The 20,851-nt window shown below is 43.5% G+C and overlaps 1 protein-coding gene across 1 annotated transcript in view; it reads right to left on the reverse strand.

Moving 5' to 3' along the window:
- Nucleotides 1-3,187: 3,187 nt before the first annotated feature.
- KCNAB1 (potassium voltage-gated channel subfamily A member regulatory beta subunit 1) overlaps nt 3,188-20,851 on the reverse strand; it is a 343,217-nt gene continuing 325,553 nt past the window's right edge. The window contains 4 exon segments of the mRNA XM_032485762.1: nt 3,188-4,092; nt 8,224-8,259; nt 8,261-8,313; nt 14,256-14,376. Of these exon segments, the coding sequence (XP_032341653.1) occupies nt 4,003-4,092; nt 8,224-8,259; nt 8,261-8,313; nt 14,256-14,376 (300 nt within the window). The 3' untranslated portion in view covers nt 3,188-4,002.

Genomic DNA, 20,851 nt, shown 5'->3' on the forward strand with positions numbered 1-20,851 from the left:
ATAAAACCAGCTATTCCCATGGCCAAGCAGTAATGTTTGTATTTGATTTTAATTTGTAGATTCTTTTAAATGAACTTGAGAAGCTTTAACTTTAGTACAGAATATTTGTAAAACCCAAAAAGAAATGTCTTTAGTAGCTAGTCATTTTGTCCACTAATAAGAGAAAAAAAGTTTGGGTTGCAGTTTAAATCTTTTGGTAAAGCTATTTCTGTAAGGTATCATTCAGTGTAGCTTACCTGCTACTATAATTATTTATTTTAATTGAAGTATTGTCAGTTATGATGTCTCAATTTCTGGTGTACAGGACAATGTCCCAGTCATGCATATACATACATTAGTTTGTTTTCATACTCTTTTTCATTAAGTTATTACAAGATAATGAATATATTGCCCTGTGCTAAACAAAAGAAATCTGGTTTTCTTAATCTGTTTTTATATATAGTGGCAAACATCTGCAAATTTCAAACTCCCAAATTTATCCTTTCCCACCCACTTTCTCCCTGGTAACCATAAGATTGTTTACTATGTCAGCACATCTGTTTCTGTTTTGTAGATGAGTTCATTAAGTGCCTTTTTTTGTTTGTTTGTTTTTCTTTTAGATTCCACATATGAGTGATATATGTTATTTTTCTTTCTGTTTCTGGCTTCACTTAGAATGATGATCTTCAGGTCCACCCATGTTGTTGTAAATGGCATTGTTTTATGGCTGAGTAGTATTCCATTGTATATATATACCACAACTTCTTTATCCAGTCATCTGTTGATGGACATTTAGGTTGCTTCCGTGTCTTGGCTAGTGTATATAGTGCTACTGTGAACATTGGGGTGCATGTGTCTTTTCAAATTAGAGTTTCCTCCAGATATATGCCCAGGAGTGGGATTCCTGGATCATACGGTAAGTCTTATTTTTAGTTTTTTGAGGAATCTCTATGCTGTTTTCCATAATGGCTCCACCAAACTACATTCCTACCAACAGTGTAGAAGGGTTCCCTTTTCTCCACACCCTCTCCAGCGTTTTTCGTTTGTGGACTTTTAAACGATGGCTGTTCTGACTGGTGTGAGGTGATACCTAACTAGTTTTGATTTGCATTTCTCTGCTAATTAGCAATACTCAACATTTTTTATGTGCCTATTGGCCATTTGTATGTCTTTGTAGAATTGCTTGTTTAGGTCTTCTGCCCATTTTTGGATTGGAGGGCTTTTTTTATTAAGTTGTATGAGCTGTTTATATACTCTGAAGATTAAACCTTTGTCAATGGCATTGTTTGCAAATAATTTCTCCCATTCTGTAGGTTGTCATTTTGTTTTGCTTATGGATTCGTTTGCTGTGCAAAAGCTTATGTTTAATTAGGTCTCATGTCTTTATTTTTGCTTTTATTTCTATTGCCTGGGTAGACTGCCCTAGGAGAACATTGCTAAGATTTATGTCAGAATGTTTTGCCTGTGTTTTCTTCAGAGGTTTATCATCTTGTCTTACATATGTCTTTAAGCCATTTTGAGTTTATTTTTGTGTATGGTGTGAGGAGTGTCCTAATGTCGTTGTTTTACAAGCTGCTGTCCAGCTTTCCCAGCACCACTTGCTGAAGAGACTGTCTTTTCTCCATTGTATATTCTTGCCTCCTTTGTCAAAGATTAATTGACCGTAGATCTGTGGGTTTATTGCTGGGCGCTCTGTTCTGTTCCCTTGATCCATATGTCTGTTTTTATGCCAATACCATGCTGTTTTAATTAGGTAGCTCTGCAGTATTATCTGAAGTCTGCAGTATTGTCCAATCTGAAAGCTGGACTTCCTCCAGCTTTGTTCTTTTTCTTCAGTATTGCTTTAGCAATTCTGGGTCTTTTGTGGTTCCATATAAATTTTAGGATTATTTGTTCTAATTCTGTGAAAAATGTCCTGGGTAATTTGATAGGGATTGCATTAAATCTGTAGATTGCCTTGGGCAGTATGGCCATTTTAACAATATTGAGTCTTCCAATTCAGGAGCATGGGATATCTTTCCATTTCTTTAAGTCATTTTAAATTTCCTTAATTAGTGTTTTGTAGTTCTCCATTTATAAGTCTTTCACCTCCTTGGTCAGATTTATTCCTAAGTATTTTATTGTTTTGGATGTGATTTTAAAAGGGATTATTTCTTTCTTTGCCTGCTATTTCATTGTTAGCGTAAAGAATATAATTTTTTCTTAGGTTATTCTTACTACCTGTTTTATGGAGATGGAGATACTGCCTTATAATGAGAGGTCAGGTAAAAACTCTAATTGTGAGAGTAAATGCACAAATGCTTTTATTACTCTAAGCAAATAAATAAGTTGCAGTTCCAAATAGACAACTTAAGCTCATTATGCATATAGTAGTTCACTGACTATGCAATGAACAACTGAAAAGGGATCCATTTCCATCATTAATCTTACCCTCTTGGACAAAAAAAAAATCCCGAACTATTTCCCTATTAGAATACAGGTAATAGTAATCAAAAAGAAAATTTGTTGGTACTTCACACTAACATTTTAAGATTTAGAACTTAACCATAAAATACACGTCTGGAAATGATGGTAGAAAATAGCATTTTAAGTTGATAGTATATTTCTTCTGTAAGTCCCAAAGTGATTTCTGCATGGGGGCCAGAAAATTAAGTTAGAATTTTGTACATGCTCAGGTGTCCAAATAGAGTTATAGGGCCCTCCCCCTTCAACATACACCTTAAAAATGGAAAAGAAAAATATTTTCTCCCTTCTTACAGGTATATATGGTATACTCTCAGGTTTTCTCAAGTGGAATATTCATGAGGGTTAGGTAAGCAAGAGTGGGAGGGCTAGATAGGCCTCAGCTTCTGAGAGCCACAAGGCCAGGTCCCTTTAATCCATGCAAAGAGCTTTCATGCATATAGTTTTTAAAGCACATAATGTGGTTATAGAATCAGGAAGTTCTTTAACATATGCTTTTCTTTGGGCTGGTTACTTCACCCAGCACATGCTGGGTAGTGACAACGTTTTTCACAAAGCCTGTGATTCACTTTCATGTTAACTCCTCAAAAACACCAGGCATTATACTGTAAAATCCCGGTGCTAATTAAACAGCAAACATTTGCCTTTCTGGATATTTTCAGGTTTACTTACAAAACTGAGCATGTGTATATTTATTTTTTAAAGCTCAAACATTTACACTTGCAGAAGCTGTGCCTACAAGCAGTCAAAAGTATAAAGCAGGTTTTAATAAAATATAGAAAAAAACTGAACACTTCATTGCAGATACATTGCATTCAAAGCTAAGCTTCCATAGCAGTGTGATTCTTCCTTTCATAGATTCACCATAGTCTTTCTAGATGAAAATTGGGCTGTTCATCCTTTCACCACCTCTCTGTGTAAATGGACATAACGTTATTAGAATCCTAGTAGACATCTGGGATAAACTGCTTTACAGGGCCGTTTTTGAGGCCAAGCAACACTGAATATCTAAAAGGTAACAAAAGCAAATACCTAGGAGTTCACTTTTGGTGAATGACATGTGAAAACTCTTGCTAACATGAATGTGAAAATAGGAAGAAAAAAAAAGTAAAATTGTTTCAGCTGATTCTCCCAAGCAAGACCTCTGCGTGAACTTAGCCTGCTCTTTCTGATGCACTCCACATTGCATCTGTGGATTTTGTTCATTTGAAAAAATAGGTCTGTACAGCCTTCTTTAAGTTATTCAATGCCTGAAGGTACTGTGTCTTTCCCCCACCATATACTTTCCATTCCATAAACATGAGGTGTACAGAATAATCTAAGCAAAGGTGACTCTAGTCCAAGATAAGAAAATAGAATGGATTTTCCTGGTTTTGAGTTTCCAGATGTGTTCATAATTCAGGTGCACAGCGGTAGTGAAAGCAGACGCCTCAGAATCCAGGGACATGGGAGGTTGAGCAGCGGGCTGCGAAGTGGTTCAGAAGGCGGCTAGTGAGACGCCCTCCGTGCCGGTGCGGACCGCTGTTCGACCCATGCAGCGCCTGCAGCTCATGCAGCGCCTTAAGATCTGTAGTCCTTTTTGCTGTAGGGCTTGTTGCGCAATATGTTATCAATCTCATTTACCACGTGTGATGTCATCTTTGGGAGAACCTGAGAGCGTGAGAAGTACAAAGGCTGTGGTCAGTACCTGACGCCTGTTCCTTGTGCTCAGTATTCAGCAAAGCTGTCTAGACTTGTATACATTTATAAATGACCACTAGAATGTTACTTCCCCTGCAGACAGGAAGCTCCTTGAGTTCAGGGACCTTGTTTTGGTCATCCTGCATCTCCAGAGCCTGTCAGAGTGCCTGGCCCACAGTAGGTGCTCGTAAGTATTGGCTGAGTAAATGAGGGCTCATGGAAATATGGTGAAGGATGGCCACAGGTTAGATGGAATAGCAGGAGAAAGTGAGAAGTCTGTGAAATGGAGTGACGCAGGTGTAGAGGGAGTGGCAGAGGTGCGGGGAGGGTAGGAGTGTGGAAGAGTTGAGGCCAAGAGTTGGAAGACCTCGGGATGCCAGTTTTGGGAGTTGGGACTTTATTCTGGAGACAGTGGGGGAGCTCTCAGGACTTGCCAGCTGGGAGGGACCCCATCAGACACCTGATGAGTTGGAGGAGGTTGAAAGGGAACACAGGGCTTAGAAACACACTGCTGTCCTAGCCAGAGACACTAAAGCCTTAGCTAGACGGTGGTGGTCGAGTGGGAAGAGAGTGACTCGGAGAGACATCTGGGAGGATGATTGTGATTTCAAGACGCGGTGACTAAGAGGATATTGGTACAGGTGATCTGTTGAGACGAGCCCACAGGAGTAGTTTGGGGTAAAGTGTGTGAGTTGGAGGGGCCCTTGGGTGACCACGGAGGCAGCCGGAAGTGCAGCTGTGGAGCTTAGTGGGAGCGGAAGGAGAATCTGCGAGTCACGGGCACAGTCATGCTAGCTGAAGCCCTGGGGAAGGATGAGCTCACCTCGGGCTAGCTCGCGTTTACTGCAAGGAGTGGGCCAAGGGCACACACCACACCAGGAGAAAAGGGACAGAGGCAGACTTTCTTGCAGGAATAGTCTGACCCTGTGTGGAGACGGTGGTGAAATGCATCCACCATGGCCGAGTCTGCGGTTTTAGCCTCACCCTTCCCCTGCTGCAGTTGGACAGGGTGACCCAGTCTCCACTCAGTGGGTTTTACAGCTCCTTCCCCACTAGTTCTGGTACCTTTTTTTTTTTTTTTTTTTTTTTTTGGTTCTGGTAAGATTTTCCTCTCTGAAGCTGAGGAGCCTTTGGTTTCCCACCAGCTTTGGAGTCTCGGAGGATCTAAACGAATGTACTATTTAAAGAGAGACTGCAACAACAAGACCCAAGTCTCGAAACTGGACTTGTTGGACGTTTTTTGTCTAAAACATCCTAGGTTAGCCATGTGAGGAAAAAAATGCTTCATTCATTACACCAATACGAAAAGAGATTTAAACATTAGAAAAATGAAACCATAAAAGTACTAGAGTAAAACATGAAAAAAATACATAGAGCTGCAAGACCTAAATATTCAAGAGAAGCCATATATCCAGAATTTTATGTGAAGTTGCCTAATTTCTGTTTTGAAACATTCTCACTTACTACAGATTACACAAACTTCCCACAAGCTAGCAATTTTGCAACCATGACTGGAATAATTGGAGCGGGGTGGGGTGGGTGAGGGGAGGTCTGCCCAGCGTGGCTGGGTCTGGTGGGTATTAGGAAGTCCTCCTGGGAGTGGGTCACTGTTGAGAGCTGGACCTTGGGGATGGAGCGGATCCTGTCAGGCTGATGTGGACACTGCCAGCAGAGGACCACTGTTACTTCTGGGGATTAGGATTCCAGGGGAGGTGGGGGGACAGCTTAGCAATCTAAAAATTCAGATGACAGCACATCCCTCCCCCTTAAACCCTCCAAAGGATTTGCTCCATGTAGAGCAGAACTCTGATTCCTCTAGTGTCCTGTGTGACCCGTCCCCTGCCTGTGTCCACTGCGGTGCACCTGCTGTCCCTTATGCTCACTGCACATTGGCCACACTAGCCTTAGGCTGGCGGCTCCTAGAAAAAGTCAAATGCCTCCCCATCTCAGGGCCTTTGCACTGCTCTTCCCTGTGTCTGGAATGCTCTTTCCAGGGTGTCTCACGTGCTGTGTCCTCCACTTCTCTTCAGAATACACATATCCCGGAGGAGCCTTTGGCAAGGACATGTCTAAAGTAGGCTCACTCATGTCCAGTTAGTCTCTACTATGTTCGCCATCTTTATTTACTTAATATCCCTTCTCATTTGAAATTATTTTATATGTTTGTTTACTCTATGCCTCTCCCACTGGACTATAAGTTCCTTGAAGTTTGTGTAATATCTTTCTGGTTTCCTGTGGTGTCCCCAGTGCCAGGTACAGAACAGGCTCTCAGAGATCTGCCAAATGAACTAGGGGATAGATTTCTTAATTCATTTTTTCTCAGGCAGCTGTGAGCTTTTTTTTTTTTTTTTTTTTTTTTCAATGGAGTACTGGGGCTTGAACCCAGGACCTCCTGCATGCAAAACATGCACTCTACCACTAAGCTATACCGTGCCCTCCCCCCTACCCCCACCCCATGAACTTTTGAGGGCAGAGGCCTGTGTTTATCTCAGAACTGTCTGCCTGGCGTGGTGCTAGATACAGAGTAAGTACTCAGTCCATATTAGTGGAATTGAGATCACTGGATCGAATTTCAGTTTTTTGTGTATAGAGTGTTCCCCTATTTCCCACACATTATTGTGTAACCTTTGTCTATTCCCAGAGAATAAGTGACAATAAGAGAAGGCGGGCGGCTTTCATAAGAGGGAGCATTCTCCAGGCAGGGACGGGGAACCCTGCAATCCAGGAGGATTGTGGGCTGGGAGGGGTTCTCAGAAGCAGAGAGGCAGAGATGATCTCCCTTCCGCACAGCCCTGAGAGAGGAGGTGGTGGGGAAGGAAGTCTGCACCATTTCTCTCCCAACATATCCCAGGCCATTCTTCAAAAGGACTTTTAAACATTTTAAGTTGAATCAAGTCTGTCCCCACCTCCATCTGTCCCCTTGTTGGAGAGGTAACAGGTAAGTGCGGTGGACGGGGGAGAAGCTGTGAGACAGTTCTGTACCCAATGAGCAAGAGGGAAACACACAACCTCACCTGTTGGGGGCAGGTGATAGCTTTGGTGAGAGTCTAGAGTCTTGGGTGGGCTCACTCCTGGAGCCCCTCGCTGAGCTGAGAGCAGGGTGGGCTCAAGACTGAGGTGTGGCCTTTGGGGGACTGGACCCTGTCCTCCTCAGAACTCCCAGGAACATCTCTCTCCTACTTCTCCGAGGACAGCTGCAGGCTCCACCCATGACTGGCCATCCCCACGGGGTCGGGGGGGTGCCCGTGAAATTGCTGTCAGGGAGATAGAGTCCTACTATGGTAGTTCAAAGTAGAATTTTGAGCCTATTTCCCTTAAACGTGGCAAACATTGATTCAACAGATATTTCTTGAGCATTGACTAAGGGCCATAGAGTATGGAAAGAACTGGAAAATCAGTGGAAAAGCAAGGAAGACACAGGTCTCTGACCTCAGGGAGTTCCAGTCCAGCAGTGGAGATAGGCAACTATACTGCACTGTCATGAGTGTTGTGCTGGGGATTCAGGATGTGAGGAGAGCAGAAAGGAGGGGCTTGGTACACTCTAGACTGACAATAAATATTCGTGGGAGAAACAAATGAATAAAGGGTGCATGAAGATGGTCCTAAGGCTACCACATTTCAAGCAGGTGGTTAAGTAGGCTTCTTCAGTGAGGCTGGGAACCCGGTCATCAGGTGTAACTTTGCTTGGGCCTTAGAATGCACTGTCCCACAGAAACAATCCTGAGGAATGGCCCAGAGAGCTCTCCTGTTAATAAGAAGACCCTCCTTGAGGGAGGGTCTAGCTCAGTGTTAAGACCCGTGCTTGGTGTGCGCGAGGTCCTGGGCTCAATCCTCAGTGCCCCCATTAAGGGGGAGAAAAGGAAGACCCCCTCTTCCCTGGATCGATGGGCTGTAAAAGTTCTGTTGCTTCTTGTGCCTTTGTCCACATTTCCCCTCCACCTCCATCTAGGAACAGGTAGCCTGTTCCCTGTATTAGGGGCTTCCACACACCTGTGACACAGTGAAGGACAGAGGTGGGGAGACACGGGACACTGCCTGGGGACACCTTCAAAGGCACCATGAAATTCCCTAGAATTGGTTGGAAAGGGCTGCAGTACTTGCCTGAATGGCACCGAGGTTTTCGATGAGTTGTTCAGGGGGTGGATGATCCCAGGAGCACAGAGCTCACGCCCTCGTTTCTCAGGCACCAGGCTGGGAAGAGAGAGCACTGGGTCAGGAAGTCAAAGCCCTTCTGATTTTTGATGAGCTTGTAAACCCTATCCGTAGCTCCCGTTGTTGGAACCAACGCTTAACAAACTGTGGGAGGATGGGTGGTGTGCTCTGGGATGAAAAACCTCAGCCACACCCCCTGTTGTGTGGAAGACTTAATTGTGGGATTAGGGCTCCTCTGCCCCTACAACTGGGGCATACAATCCAGCTCTCCACCCAGGAACACATCCTTGTTCCTGAGAACACCTGGAACTGCTCACTGGTGGACGTCTGGATTCTTGTCTCCCTCTGTCTTTCCATCTCACTCGTGCGCTCACTCTCCCCTCATCTGTTACACAGAGTCCTTGTAGACCCTGGGTGTCTGGGGCTTCTTTTCCACTGACCTGTCAGCCCTCTCTGGCCCTCCTTCCATTTCTTCCTGACCTGAGATTCATCCTGTGTGGACCATCTCACCCTCTCACCAGCCCTCACTCCTCTCCGCCTCTCAAGCAACCTCTACCCTTAAACCCTCGATTCAGCCCCTGCCCCTCGCTCTCAGCAGATCCTTTGGCCTCCTCCTTTATGTAGAAAATGAAGTCCATCCTGTACAATGTTCCTTCATGCCCTGCTCGCCGACAGACACAAGTCTGCATTCCCATCCTCCAGTCTCAGAGGATACGGTGTGCTGTCTGCTCAAGGCCAAGCCACTCCTTTTGCCTCTTCTTGGACTGGATTCATCCATTCTTCCTCTCTCGTTCTTTCTCTCAATCTCCCGTATTTTTAATTTCTTACCATCCTCTTCCTCTTTACCAACAAAACATGCTCAAATTTCTCCCATTCTAAAATAAGCCGCCTTCATACCTGTGTAGCCACTGCCCACCCCACCTCTCCCGCCCTTCTTCGACTTGTAAGAGGCCAGTTTGGACTCCCTGCACCCCCCGCACATCCCAGTGCCCTTCTTACCATGCCAAATTCCCAGGACCCTCCCTGTGGTTAGAGGAGACTTCCCGGTTTGTGGCTGCCTGAAACTAGAGGTTTCCCTGGGCCCAAGGGGTCCATGTCTGCTGGATGGCCCTGCTAGTGCCCTCAGGCACTGCGGGCTTCTTGCTACTTACTATGCCTGTCCCTCTTGCATCCCCAGTCTCATTTGCTGGCATCACCAGCAACTTGGACTTCCTATCCAGAGACTGGGGAGTCATCCTCAGACACTGTCCTTTTCTGACCCCACGTTCCCTCTTAATTGCCAGGTCTAGGTGATTGTGCCTCCTAAATATTTCTCTAATTCAGTGGTTCTCAAATTTTAGCCTGCAGAACCTCTGGCATCTCCCAGAGGGTGTGTGCAACACCGATTCCTCGGTGCCGTACCCAGAGTTTCTGACCCAGGAGGGGAGGGGGGCTGAGGATCCACCTTTCTGATGAGCGCCCAGGTGCTGCCGCTGCTGCGCTTTTTTTTTTTTAAACCTTCATTGAGGTCAGATTGACCCATTTTAAGTGTACAATTCAGTAATTTTTCATAAGTTTATCAAGTGTGCAACCATCACCACCAGTTTTACAGAAACAGACTCACAGACATAAACACGGAGTGGGTAGAGGGGTGGGGAGGGATAAATTGTGAGTTCAAGATGAGCAGATGCACACTACTATATATAAAATAGACAGACAGCAAAGGCCTACTGTACAGCACAGGGAACTGTATTCAATACCTTGTAATGGCCTATAACGAAAAAGAATATGAAAAAATACAAAAATATATATGTATGTAACTGAACCACCATGCTGTACCCCAGCAACTAACACAACATTGTAAACCGACTCTATGCCAATTAAAAACCAGTTTTAGGACATTTCCATCATCCCAATAAGATCCTTGATGCCCACTCACAGTTAACCCCATTTCTATCCCCAACTCCAGGAAACCACTCATCTACGTTGGAAACCACTCATCTAAGTCCCCTATGGACTTACTGTTTCTGGACATCTCATCTAAATGAAATCATATAGCATGTCTTCTGTGTCTGACTTGCTCAGTGTAGTGTTTGTGAGGTTCATCCGTGTCATGGCATGGGTCAGCGTGTCACTTCTTGTGTCGCGGAATCGTACTCCAGTGTGGGGCTGCGGGGACCACACTGGAGAGTCACTGCTCTGGTTCCACCACCCACCGCCCTCATTCAGGCCCTCACCCTCTCTCCTGCACACATCCAGCAGTAGCTTCTCCAGATACAAATCTGTTCAAACCATTTGCCTGACCAAAGGTTCTTCAACGTGTGCCTGCCAGAATCCGTGTCCTGTGAGAGGAAGCGCTCACTTCGCACCCTGACGAACCTTACCAGGAGGCCCTCCTGTCCAGCTTCCTGCTTCCTCGCTCCCTGCCTTGTACTTTGTGTTCCAGCAGCCCTACGTGTAAATCCTCTCCCCCCGCCAGATGCCGTACTGGGTTTCTTCTCCTCAAGCCCTCGGCTCAAGCTGTCCCATTGGTCTGGAATATTCTTTTGCCTCCTCCCTTCCTTTGCCTCACTGATATCTGCTCTTCATTTGGGATTCCTCCTGGACACTGCCTTCTCCCCAAGTTCTTCCTTGAGTCCCAGGCTGGGTTGGGAGCGCCTACATTTACTTCCAAACCCTCCTGTGCCCTTCTCAGGAATTTTACTACCACACTGTATTAAAATTATCTGTTAAGTTCTTGACTCATAATGACACAGGAGGGAAGGGGGCAGGGCACAACCATTAAAAGTCAGCACCAAGATGGTGGAAGAGCCAACTCCCAGTAGACCCTAAGCTTCAATGTACACTCATTGAAATACAACAGCTGCTAAATGGCCCTCCCACAGGTGCCAGGACAGTTCCAAGGTTGACCATAAAAGGTCAAAAAGTGGGTGATGGCCCAGTTCCTGGGAATCCCAGCCCCTTCCTGAAAGTAGTTGGAGCAATCCTCCCACTTAGCGTATGAAGTTACTGAGCCCATAAATACTAACAACCCCACACCTCGTGGCTGATCTCATTTCTCCTAGCCGACCCCATGCTCTGAGGCCGCTGCTCTCCCTTCTGAGTAGATGGCCTGCACTCTGTCTATGGAGTCTGCATCTCTCTGAATATATCTACTTTTACTCAACCATGGCTCTCTCTTGAAATCTTTCTTGCACAAAGCCAAGGACCCTCACTTAATGGGGTGCATGCCAGGGACTCGCCTGGGACCTGGGACATGGCCATCCTTTTGTGCCCCCCATTTTTCCTGTATCAGTGAGATGTGTGTTATTTGCAGTCAGTTGCTCAGCACCCAGCCCAGCACCTGCACACAGTAGGTGCTGATTAGATGTTTGTTGAATAAATGTAGGCACGAATGATTGGTGGATATCCCTGAATGCCTCTTCTGCCCCCATTTGCCCAGGGCCTGAAGTCAACAATACTAAGCTGTTACTATGCTCAGACCTTTTAAGGCCATCACTAAGTCTTTCCATATGGGCAGAATAATGCTACATGTCGGCGACAAGGCAAGTGATTCCCAGGCAGTGGTGTGGTGGTGGGTTTTTTCTTGTTTGTTTTGTTTTTTTCTTTTTGGCTGCCTTATTTCCTGCTTTGCACTTAGAACTCTTTTTTGGCACTAGTGGAAGTTCTGAGGGCAAAGCAGGGCAGTGGGAAAATTATTGCCCAAGAACTACCTGCCGTCAGCAACAGCTGATTCCCTCATGGGCTGCGGGGCATGGGAGAATCCACTGGGCAGAGCTGGCCAGCCAGAGGTAAAGTAGATGATTGGAGATAATTAGCATCTAATCAAGTGTCACCCACAGGCACATCCAGAGTGCCCCCTTAGGAGCAAGGTGTGACTGCTGCTCTTGTGCAGGCATGTGACATGGGAACCAGCCCACAGTTGCATTCAAGCAGTTTGTTTTCTGCCAGAGGAGCTCCCCTCCTCCCCGACGCTTGTAGCAGATCAAGGGTAACATGCCTGGAAATAATTTCCCTCTTGGGTTGAGAGTTCTGTGGTTAAAAACAAAACTACTTGTTTACAAAGAAAAGAAAAGAAAAATGACAGGCAAGAAAGACATCTGGGGGCACAGAGGGAGGAAAAGGAGAAACAAAGAACATTGTAAACTCAGACTCTATAAAGAGGATCTTTCATGTACATCTAATGTCCAGAGAAAGTCTAAATGTGGTAAAGATTTCCTCTTTAGAAGGACCACGTTCTTCTATCTCTTTCAGAGCTAAATTTAATACTCGTTTTCATGTTACCACCTAACAACCGTATTTATGGCTGTGTTTCAAGAATAAGTGTTTCTCTCTGTGCCTGTTACTCTTGACCACATGCCACAGCGAGGAGTGGACAGAGTTTCAGTCCAGGGTGTCTAATTTTTCACAAAAACATCATCTTCACCATCATCACCTTTACAGTTACTGAGCACCTATTTGCTCTACATACATAATTTCTTTTTACTCAACAAGGTTGTAAGATATATATTATTATACCCATTTTACAGATGAGAAAATTGGTATCAGGTTAAATAACTTGCTGATGGTCAAACAGCTAATACCTTTTACTGTAATCATTAAAGCTGTAGGGAGGCTAACTAATCACATTAAACACAATCTTTGATTTTTTTTTTTCACAATCTTTGATTTTTGTTTTGTTTTGTTTTTTGGGAGAAAAGATTAAAGCAACTGTCATACATACACTTCGGTAAATGGTATTTCCCCCCTAAAACCATCTCCCATTTCCATCTTTCTATGACTATTAACTGCAACTACCATTTTCCGGCCTTCCACCCTCAGAAGGGTCAAGCATCTAACAAATATTCTACTATGTTATTTTATTTGTGTAGAACTTAACCTTGAGCTTTTTACCTCACTGGCTCACTCTGTCTGATTTGTCCCAATTCTTGCTGTTTCTTAATCCTTTCTGGAACCTGTGCCCATTTTATTCTGTTCTCCTGGCTACTACCTGAATTCTTTTCAGTCTCTCCATTTGTAAAGTGGAGATAATGCTGGCAGAACTCCATTAACATCGGTAAGACAGGGCTTGTCCTAGCACCCACCTCCTGGGATTGTCCTGACCATCGAGGAGACAGGACAGTGAGCAGAAGGAGCTCATCACAGAGCCTGGCAAATATCCCCCAGCAAGGGAACTGAAAATCTTGGTGCTTCTCCGTTTCATACTTAGTCTCTAGTCAGATGTGCTATTGAACACGGGACGTGTTTAGCCTGAACTGACCTGTGCTGTGGGTATAAAATACATCCTGGATTTTGACGACTTAGTATGAAAAAAGAGTGTGAAATATCTCCATAATTTTCTATACTTATTACTTGTTAAAATGATAATGTTTTGGCTATATGGGGTTAAATAAAATCCATTATTAAAATTAATTTCACCTATTTCCTCTTTACTTTAACATGGCCACTGGAAGATGTAAAATTAAATACGTGTGCACATTATATTTCTACAGGACGGTGCTGGCACATGTGGTTTTCAAGTGTTACTGGTGACCGGGCCCTTGCATTAACTATTCTGGCCCTTGGAAGATTCAGGGTGACACTGCTCCCCTAGGGTAGGCTTTCCATCTGGCAGTAGCCTTGCTCTGCTCCTCAGACTCTCACCAACCCTGCCTTGGCTTCAACAGGGATGGAAAATTGGACCAGAAGCCAAGGATGTCACTACCCAGTTCAGGGGCGCAAACTCTCAACACAGGGAGGATGTATGCCTTTTCTCTGGCGTGTTCTTGTTTAAACTGTGTCATGAGGGAAAGGAGAAGGAAGTAAGAAAAGCGTTTCAGCAAATGGAACGTTCAGGGGAACCCGAACCTCATTTTAGATAGTATTAACCAAGAGTTTATGCTTCAGAGATAGTGTGCCCCTGCAACAGGTATTCTGTCATGAGGGAGATGTGGATCGTTAGTGGAAAACGATTTCATTTTCTGCCATCCAGCAGAGCTGCCCCTCCCCGGTGATTGCCTTACCCACGGCGAGCTGAGGCAGCGTGCATCCCAGACGCTCTGCTATCGGGGAAAGGTCTTTCAGCTTGTTCTGCTGTTTTCTCCCTTCTTCACTGACAATCCTTTCCTTCAACCACTGGTAGCACTAGAGGTAAACAGAACATTTAAATGTTAGTGTCTGGTAAGGGCTGGATGCAGATTGTTAATTCAATAAAAAACAGAAGAGCCTCATGGTAAATTCCTGAATCTTCTTGGTTCTGTCCTTCCTGTTTGATGGCCACAAGGATGCCTACGCCTTTATGCAAAGAAATGTTCCCCATGGTCTCGCTCCTTGTTTATTGGTTCAAAATAGATTGATTTTCACTAAAATTCACCATTCAAATCCACTGACATGTACAAAAGTTGTTAAAATCCTGACACATAATTAATTATATCCCGTCTGGAAGTCGTGTTTCTTATTGTGATAGCCTTCAGAATGTGTGTGTGGTGGGGGGGCACCGAGGTCTACTATGTTTCCTTTTTGTCAGGAAAGCTTTCTGCTCCAAGAAAGCCATTATCTTACATTCTTGCTATGATTATCTTTCTTTCTCCCGCCTTCAATTTACTCCTAGTCTCTCTTGAATCCTTAATAACGGGGCTTTATTGTTACTTTTCTCAGTTCCTTCCTAGAAACAGCCGTGAATGGTAACACTCACTGATAGGTACCAAGTATAGTTTACAATTTTTGAAGTGGATAAAGACTTTCCCAAATGTATATTACCTTCTATATAACGTTTGGAACTTAAAAAGGCAAGGGAACTTAAAAAGGTTAACGGGAAACTATTCTTTAAAGTCTATGAGAAGAAACTGACTCTGATGTAGACTGGAAAGTGAGCCTAATTTCCTAAAGATGAGGAGAAAAATCTAGAACTTCTCCACACCCTGCTTTCCAGAAGGTTTTGCTCTTACTGCGAAACGAGGCACAACAGACGCCTGTATGTATACGTATGACTGAAGCACTATGCTGTACACCAGAAACTGACACAGCATAAACTGCCTATACCACAACAAAAAATATATATTCAAAAAAACCCAAACAATTGACGCTTACATACAAAGCTAGCACTAAGCAGCAACACTCAAAGGAAAAGAATATTTGTAAGAATCTGTTAGTCTGTTTCAGTGACAATAATAAAATCCATACCCCTGTGTGGCAATGTGGACTTTCTCCATTGCGTGTGTTTATGACATAGTTGCCACCACAGAACTTCACCTTCCCAAAGGCAGCTGAAGGCTGGGCTATCATCACAGAATCTCCAACCACATGATTTCAATAGGCTGCTGGCTTCTTTTTTTTTTTTTTTCCCATCACTCTAAGACAGTATTTCCAAAGAAAAGGGTAACTACATTATGTTTTATCATGATTTCTGAGATGATTTTTCAGATTTGGAAAAGAAAAAGGGCGAGCTGCCCCAGTTCTGTTCTGTCTGCCCCCTGGATCTCAGTGGCTGATGGTCTGGCTCCTCATGTGAAGTTTGCTTAGAGAGACGGCCAAGAGTTTCCCCAGCCTCGGCTCCGGGAGACCTCCACGTCTTCCAGGAGGAAGGGTGGCCTGGAGCATCTCCTGAGAGATGACATCTGGTGCCAGCAGGGATGAGGTGGGCAGAACACTGAGTGGGAGCCCAGCAGCCTTCCCCGGCCAGCGTGCTGGGGACATCAGGGAGCCCTTGAACTTACTCTTACTGTCCCCAAGGGGAAAAACATCACCAATCCTCACTTTAGTTTCATAGCATCTTTCAGGGGACCAGTATCTCTGAATGTTATTCAAATGAAAAGAAAAAGGTTGAAAACCAATAGCCAAATGCTTCTTAAACAGCTGCTTTTTATTGTAACTGGGAGAGTTCCTGAGGTTTCACTATATACCACACACGTAATGACTGATTTTTTTACCAATCTCATGAAACTCCATTTTTAAAATCTTATTATCTGCAATGCATTTTTATTCTTAGGGTTGGGTTACAAGTTAGGAATATGTATGTGTGTACACATTACACACACACACACAACCCATATTGAGAAGACGATTTCTGAAGGTAACAAATACCAAACATTCATTTATTGAGTGCTTCTCTCCCCACCCTCAACGTAAATCTCATTGTTGCTTTAATCACTGGAAAATATAAGCATGTTAGGGTTTTTAAAAAGTAGACCCACAGCATTTATGCTGCTTTCCTCACACCAAAGGGAACAAATGTGTTTTGGAAATAAATAGCTTTAACTGCTTTACAAGTGGGAAAATGTTAGCACAGGGAGGAGATGAGGCTTAATTAAGATATTAATGAAATATGGAAGTGAACCAGTTTTTCTGTAGGAGGGCTGGTGGTTGTGGTTGTGAGCAATAATAAGCCCAGCTTGTTGATTGTGGGCAGTAACCCATGAATCAAAAGATGAAATTCTGTCTTCCAGCCCTAACATATTGGTTACCATATTGCTGCAGTGATCTGACTACATGTTGACTGGTCTTCCTAAGTGGAAGGCAGGGATAGCTTCTCCATCATCTCAACATCTCTAGTCTTGAACAGTGGTTGGCATGGAGTAGCCAGTATGGCCTTTGAGAGAGGGATCTGAGAAACCCTTCAAAGATAGATCTCTTCAATTTTTCAGATTGAGCACAGACACTTCCTAATGCAGTACAACTCGGTTGGCAGCCGTGCGTGCATCCACAGTGCTATGGATGCCACATAGTTTCATAATTCACCCCTTCTCTAGCCTGTCTCCAAAACGTCCTTGAGGTAATCCTGAGGGTTGAGACTGTCCCATTCATCCCTGTATCCTCAGCCCCTTAGCACACGGCCCAGCCCTGAGTAGACACCCCGTAAATATTTGCCAAAGGAACCACTGAATGAGCTTTTCTCCAGAGATGACTTGGCTACTACTTTTACCCATAAGTCACAAAGTCCTCTAACATTTCCTAAAGCCCATTTCTTTCCTGTCTTCCAATGCCGGGACCATTATCTATGAGACCTCAATTAGGTAGCAATACCAAGGTGGGAAGTCTGTGAGGTCAGCTCTGAAGCCCCCAGTTGTTTGTTAGTAAATCCTAGATTTGAACTCAAGTAGCAACATAAAAGCCATGCACAGAATCAGTCACATTTCATTACTGAACCTTGAATAATTTAGCATTCAAGATCATTGACCGTTTCTATTTAAACATCAAAGCTATTTTGGCTCAAAAGAGCAGCAATATCTTCACTATTGAGGTTGAAATCTCTAGGTAAAATGCTGGAGCTAAAAAATTCCCTTCTGAAATTATCCCATAATGTGCAAATCCTTAGTTTCTTCACGTGAACACCTGGTGTTCTTGGACTGCCTCTCTCTCCCCACTTTGATTCACCTCAGTTTGCATGTTTCCTATTTTCCTTTGACAGAAGGGTACATATTTTTATGCTTTTTCTAACAATAGGGAAGAGCTAGCGGCCCATAAATTGTATTGCACTCTTCATTTCTATGTAAAATTTCTACTTAAAAGCTACTCTTGATCAGACTTTGTTGATCCTCAGATATGGCTCATGGCATTCATTTAAGAAACATTTATTGAGTACTTATCATGTGCCAGGATCCGTGATGAGTTACATGAGTTAGTTTCAGTTTCTGTCCTAAAGGTATTCACAAGTCATAGTCTGGACTGGAGAAGTGTCTTGTAGTGGGGTTGAGTTCCTCAGAAGCCATGTTTGTACTGCCTCCTTATGGAAAATACCCCAACAACAGTGCATGATGTGGGCTGATCACAGCATCTTACCCTCTGGGCCACTATCATTGGTCTAACAGGTTGGCACGTGACCCAAGCTTGGCCAGACTTTTCTGGACTGAATCTGATAAACAAAAGATCTTTTTTTCTCTCAGGTTCTGTGCCTTTAAGGAAGTAAGCCTGTAGTCACCAGTGTTCCTGCTCCTGGCCCTGGGGAGAAGGCCCATTTGCAGTAGAAGAAAATGATACTCACATGCAGAGAGAAACAGAGCAGAGGGAGGGTCCTGACAATGTGCATATCTGTGGATGGAGTCACCCCCAGGGGCCATCCCACTCCACCCTTCCCAGAGGCTGCCTGCCTGTGCCGGCCCTTCTTTGATTAAATTAGGTTGAATTAAATCCTATTGCTTGCAGTCAGAGGATTTAAGACTATAGAAGTGTTTATGGAATGATAGAGGGAGGTGTAAATAGAAATAAATAAATAAAGCCTAAGTAAAAATAAATAAAAACATAGTTTCCTAAAATAAGAAAGGCTTCCCAGAGTGAAGACAACAAGCTTTGTCTTTAGAGGAGAGCTTCCACAGCAGGTTCAAAAGAAGGGCCTTTCTGGAAGGCAAAAAAGAATACAGTGCATTTGGGTGGGAAATGAAGCAATGTGATTTAGGGAGAGACCAGAATGGAAAAGTCGGCTCAACTAAGATCCCAAGAGTGTTTCCGAATGCTTTTCTGTGGGTTTTTAGATTTTGTTCTATAATCAATGGTTAGGAAGTCATTAAAGGATTTTAAGCAGAGTTATGATACAGTCAGATCAATCTTTTAGAACGTTAATTGGTCACAATGGTGGGTAGTTGAAAAAAGGGGGAAAAAATCAGAGCAAACCAGGTAAGAAGTGATGAAGATCTGAACAAGGGCGGTAAAAGGGATGGACCACAGAGGGTCAGGATGTGGACTAGAGGAGGAGTTGTCCTACTGGATGAGAGTGAGGGAGGAGAAGAGGCAGTCAGAGAATGCTTTGGCTTCTGACTGCAAGGACCAGATGGATGGGTGGAGGCACTGTTTACCAAGAAGGAAGGGCAGGTTCTGGGGAGTGAGGATAGATTCCATTAGGCATGACGGATGCCCATGGGACAGCCACGTGGAGACGTCTAATTGACACAAAGAAGGAGTGGTGTTTAGCTCAGCAGTGGAATCAGAGCCAATGACCTGATTCAGAAGTCCCTGTAACAGAGGTGGGCCAGAGGCAGCCTCCCAGAATCCCTGCTGGGGAGTATTGCTTTCTAAAAGATAGGTATTTTCCACACTGGGTTAATTTGGTCTGCAAATATAATTTCAATATTTAAAATAAACACAAAATATTAGCATCTTTATTTTATTAGTGTAACTTACAACAGCCAGTGTGAAAATACCAACTGCTTATTCTATTTTGAGGGGAGGTGAAAACTGCCAACTTATTCATCTACTTACCTAGCTCTTTTTTTTTTTTTTAATGTTCTTACTATGAGAATTCTCATTCACTCTTTGTTTTTATTTTTTAATTGTTTTGTTTTGGAGGGTAATTAGGTTTATTTATTTATTTAAATTTTGGGGGGAGGGAGGTAATGAGGTTATTTGTTTATTTTAATGGAGGTCCTGGATATCAAATCCAGGACCTCATGCATGCTAAGCACACACTCTATCACTGAGCTGTATCTTCCCCCTATTTATTATTTATTTTAATGGAAGTAATGGGAATTGAACTCATGCTAAGCATGCATGCTGCCACTGAACTACACCCTCCCCCATTCATTCTCTCTTAATGTTGATATATATGTGTAAAATAATAATAATAATTATTATTTGCTTTAGTTACTCTGCTCGAGTAATTTTTCTAAGTGCACATATATTAGTCTGGAAAACACTCAGACTGATGATTTAAGAAGCCTTGAGAGGCTGCGGAGCTCTGAAGAAGCATGCTTTGTGACTGGCTGTCTTTCCCCTGCTGAGTGTTCTTCATGTTTATTGTTAAGGATGTTTCAATAGATGCTGAAAAGTCAACAGAAATATTTTTGAGTTGCTTTTGGGCTTAGCCACCTTCAAATATTCTGCGTCTCCCTTTTTTTTTTTTTTCTCTCCTTTTGTTAGTATATTTTTGAAAGTGTTTCAGCTGTTTCTAGGCTTTTCTCAAATAGTGATGGGGGTCAGCCAATCATATACTCCAAATACAGTGTAGATACTTCTTCCTTTAAAAACCTGAGTTTGAAGGGAAACACAAATGTCTTTTGGGAGATAAACTGACAGCCAGGAGACCTGGGCTCTACTACTAACTTTATTATGAGTTTATTCTCTTACATTGTTATCTAATCTCTTTGGGCACAGTTTCTGCATCTGGAAGAGGTTTACCCCCTTATAAGAGTAGTCTCAGAACAAACACCCGGATATATATGGAAGTACTTCGAGCTTTTCAGAAAGTTCCTGAAAGAATGCATGGCAACATGCTTAGCTACAGCTGATTAAATGCCGTCTGTATCCATTTATCTTTGTGAGGATAAAAGGAGATGAATAGAAATACTGGCCCATGGTAGGTGCTCAGGAAAGTCACAATTTTCAATGCTTTTCTTTCTTCTTCAGACCCCTTTTTTGCCTTCTTCCTTTTATACCTTCTTTCCTTTAAGTTTTTCTTTGCTGACTTATTCAAAACCTTCCATTTTTCAGAAGCAAGACCATATTTAATTTTCCAGGGTAATTAGTGTGATAATGCAAAACTAGAAACAGGACCATGGTGCCATGTTTTAGGAAACATCTATATTGTATTCTTTTAGAGAACAAACAAGCTAATAGTCAGCTGTTACAGGCGGAAAGAAAAGTGACAGACCTAGAGTCCTGAGAAGGTCCTGGTTAGGGAAGCACATGGTGG

This window comes from Camelus ferus, chromosome 1 (assembly GCF_009834535.1).
Source record: "Camelus ferus isolate YT-003-E chromosome 1, BCGSAC_Cfer_1.0, whole genome shotgun sequence".
In the NCBI taxonomy this organism is placed as follows: domain Eukaryota; kingdom Metazoa; phylum Chordata; class Mammalia; order Artiodactyla; family Camelidae; genus Camelus; species Camelus ferus.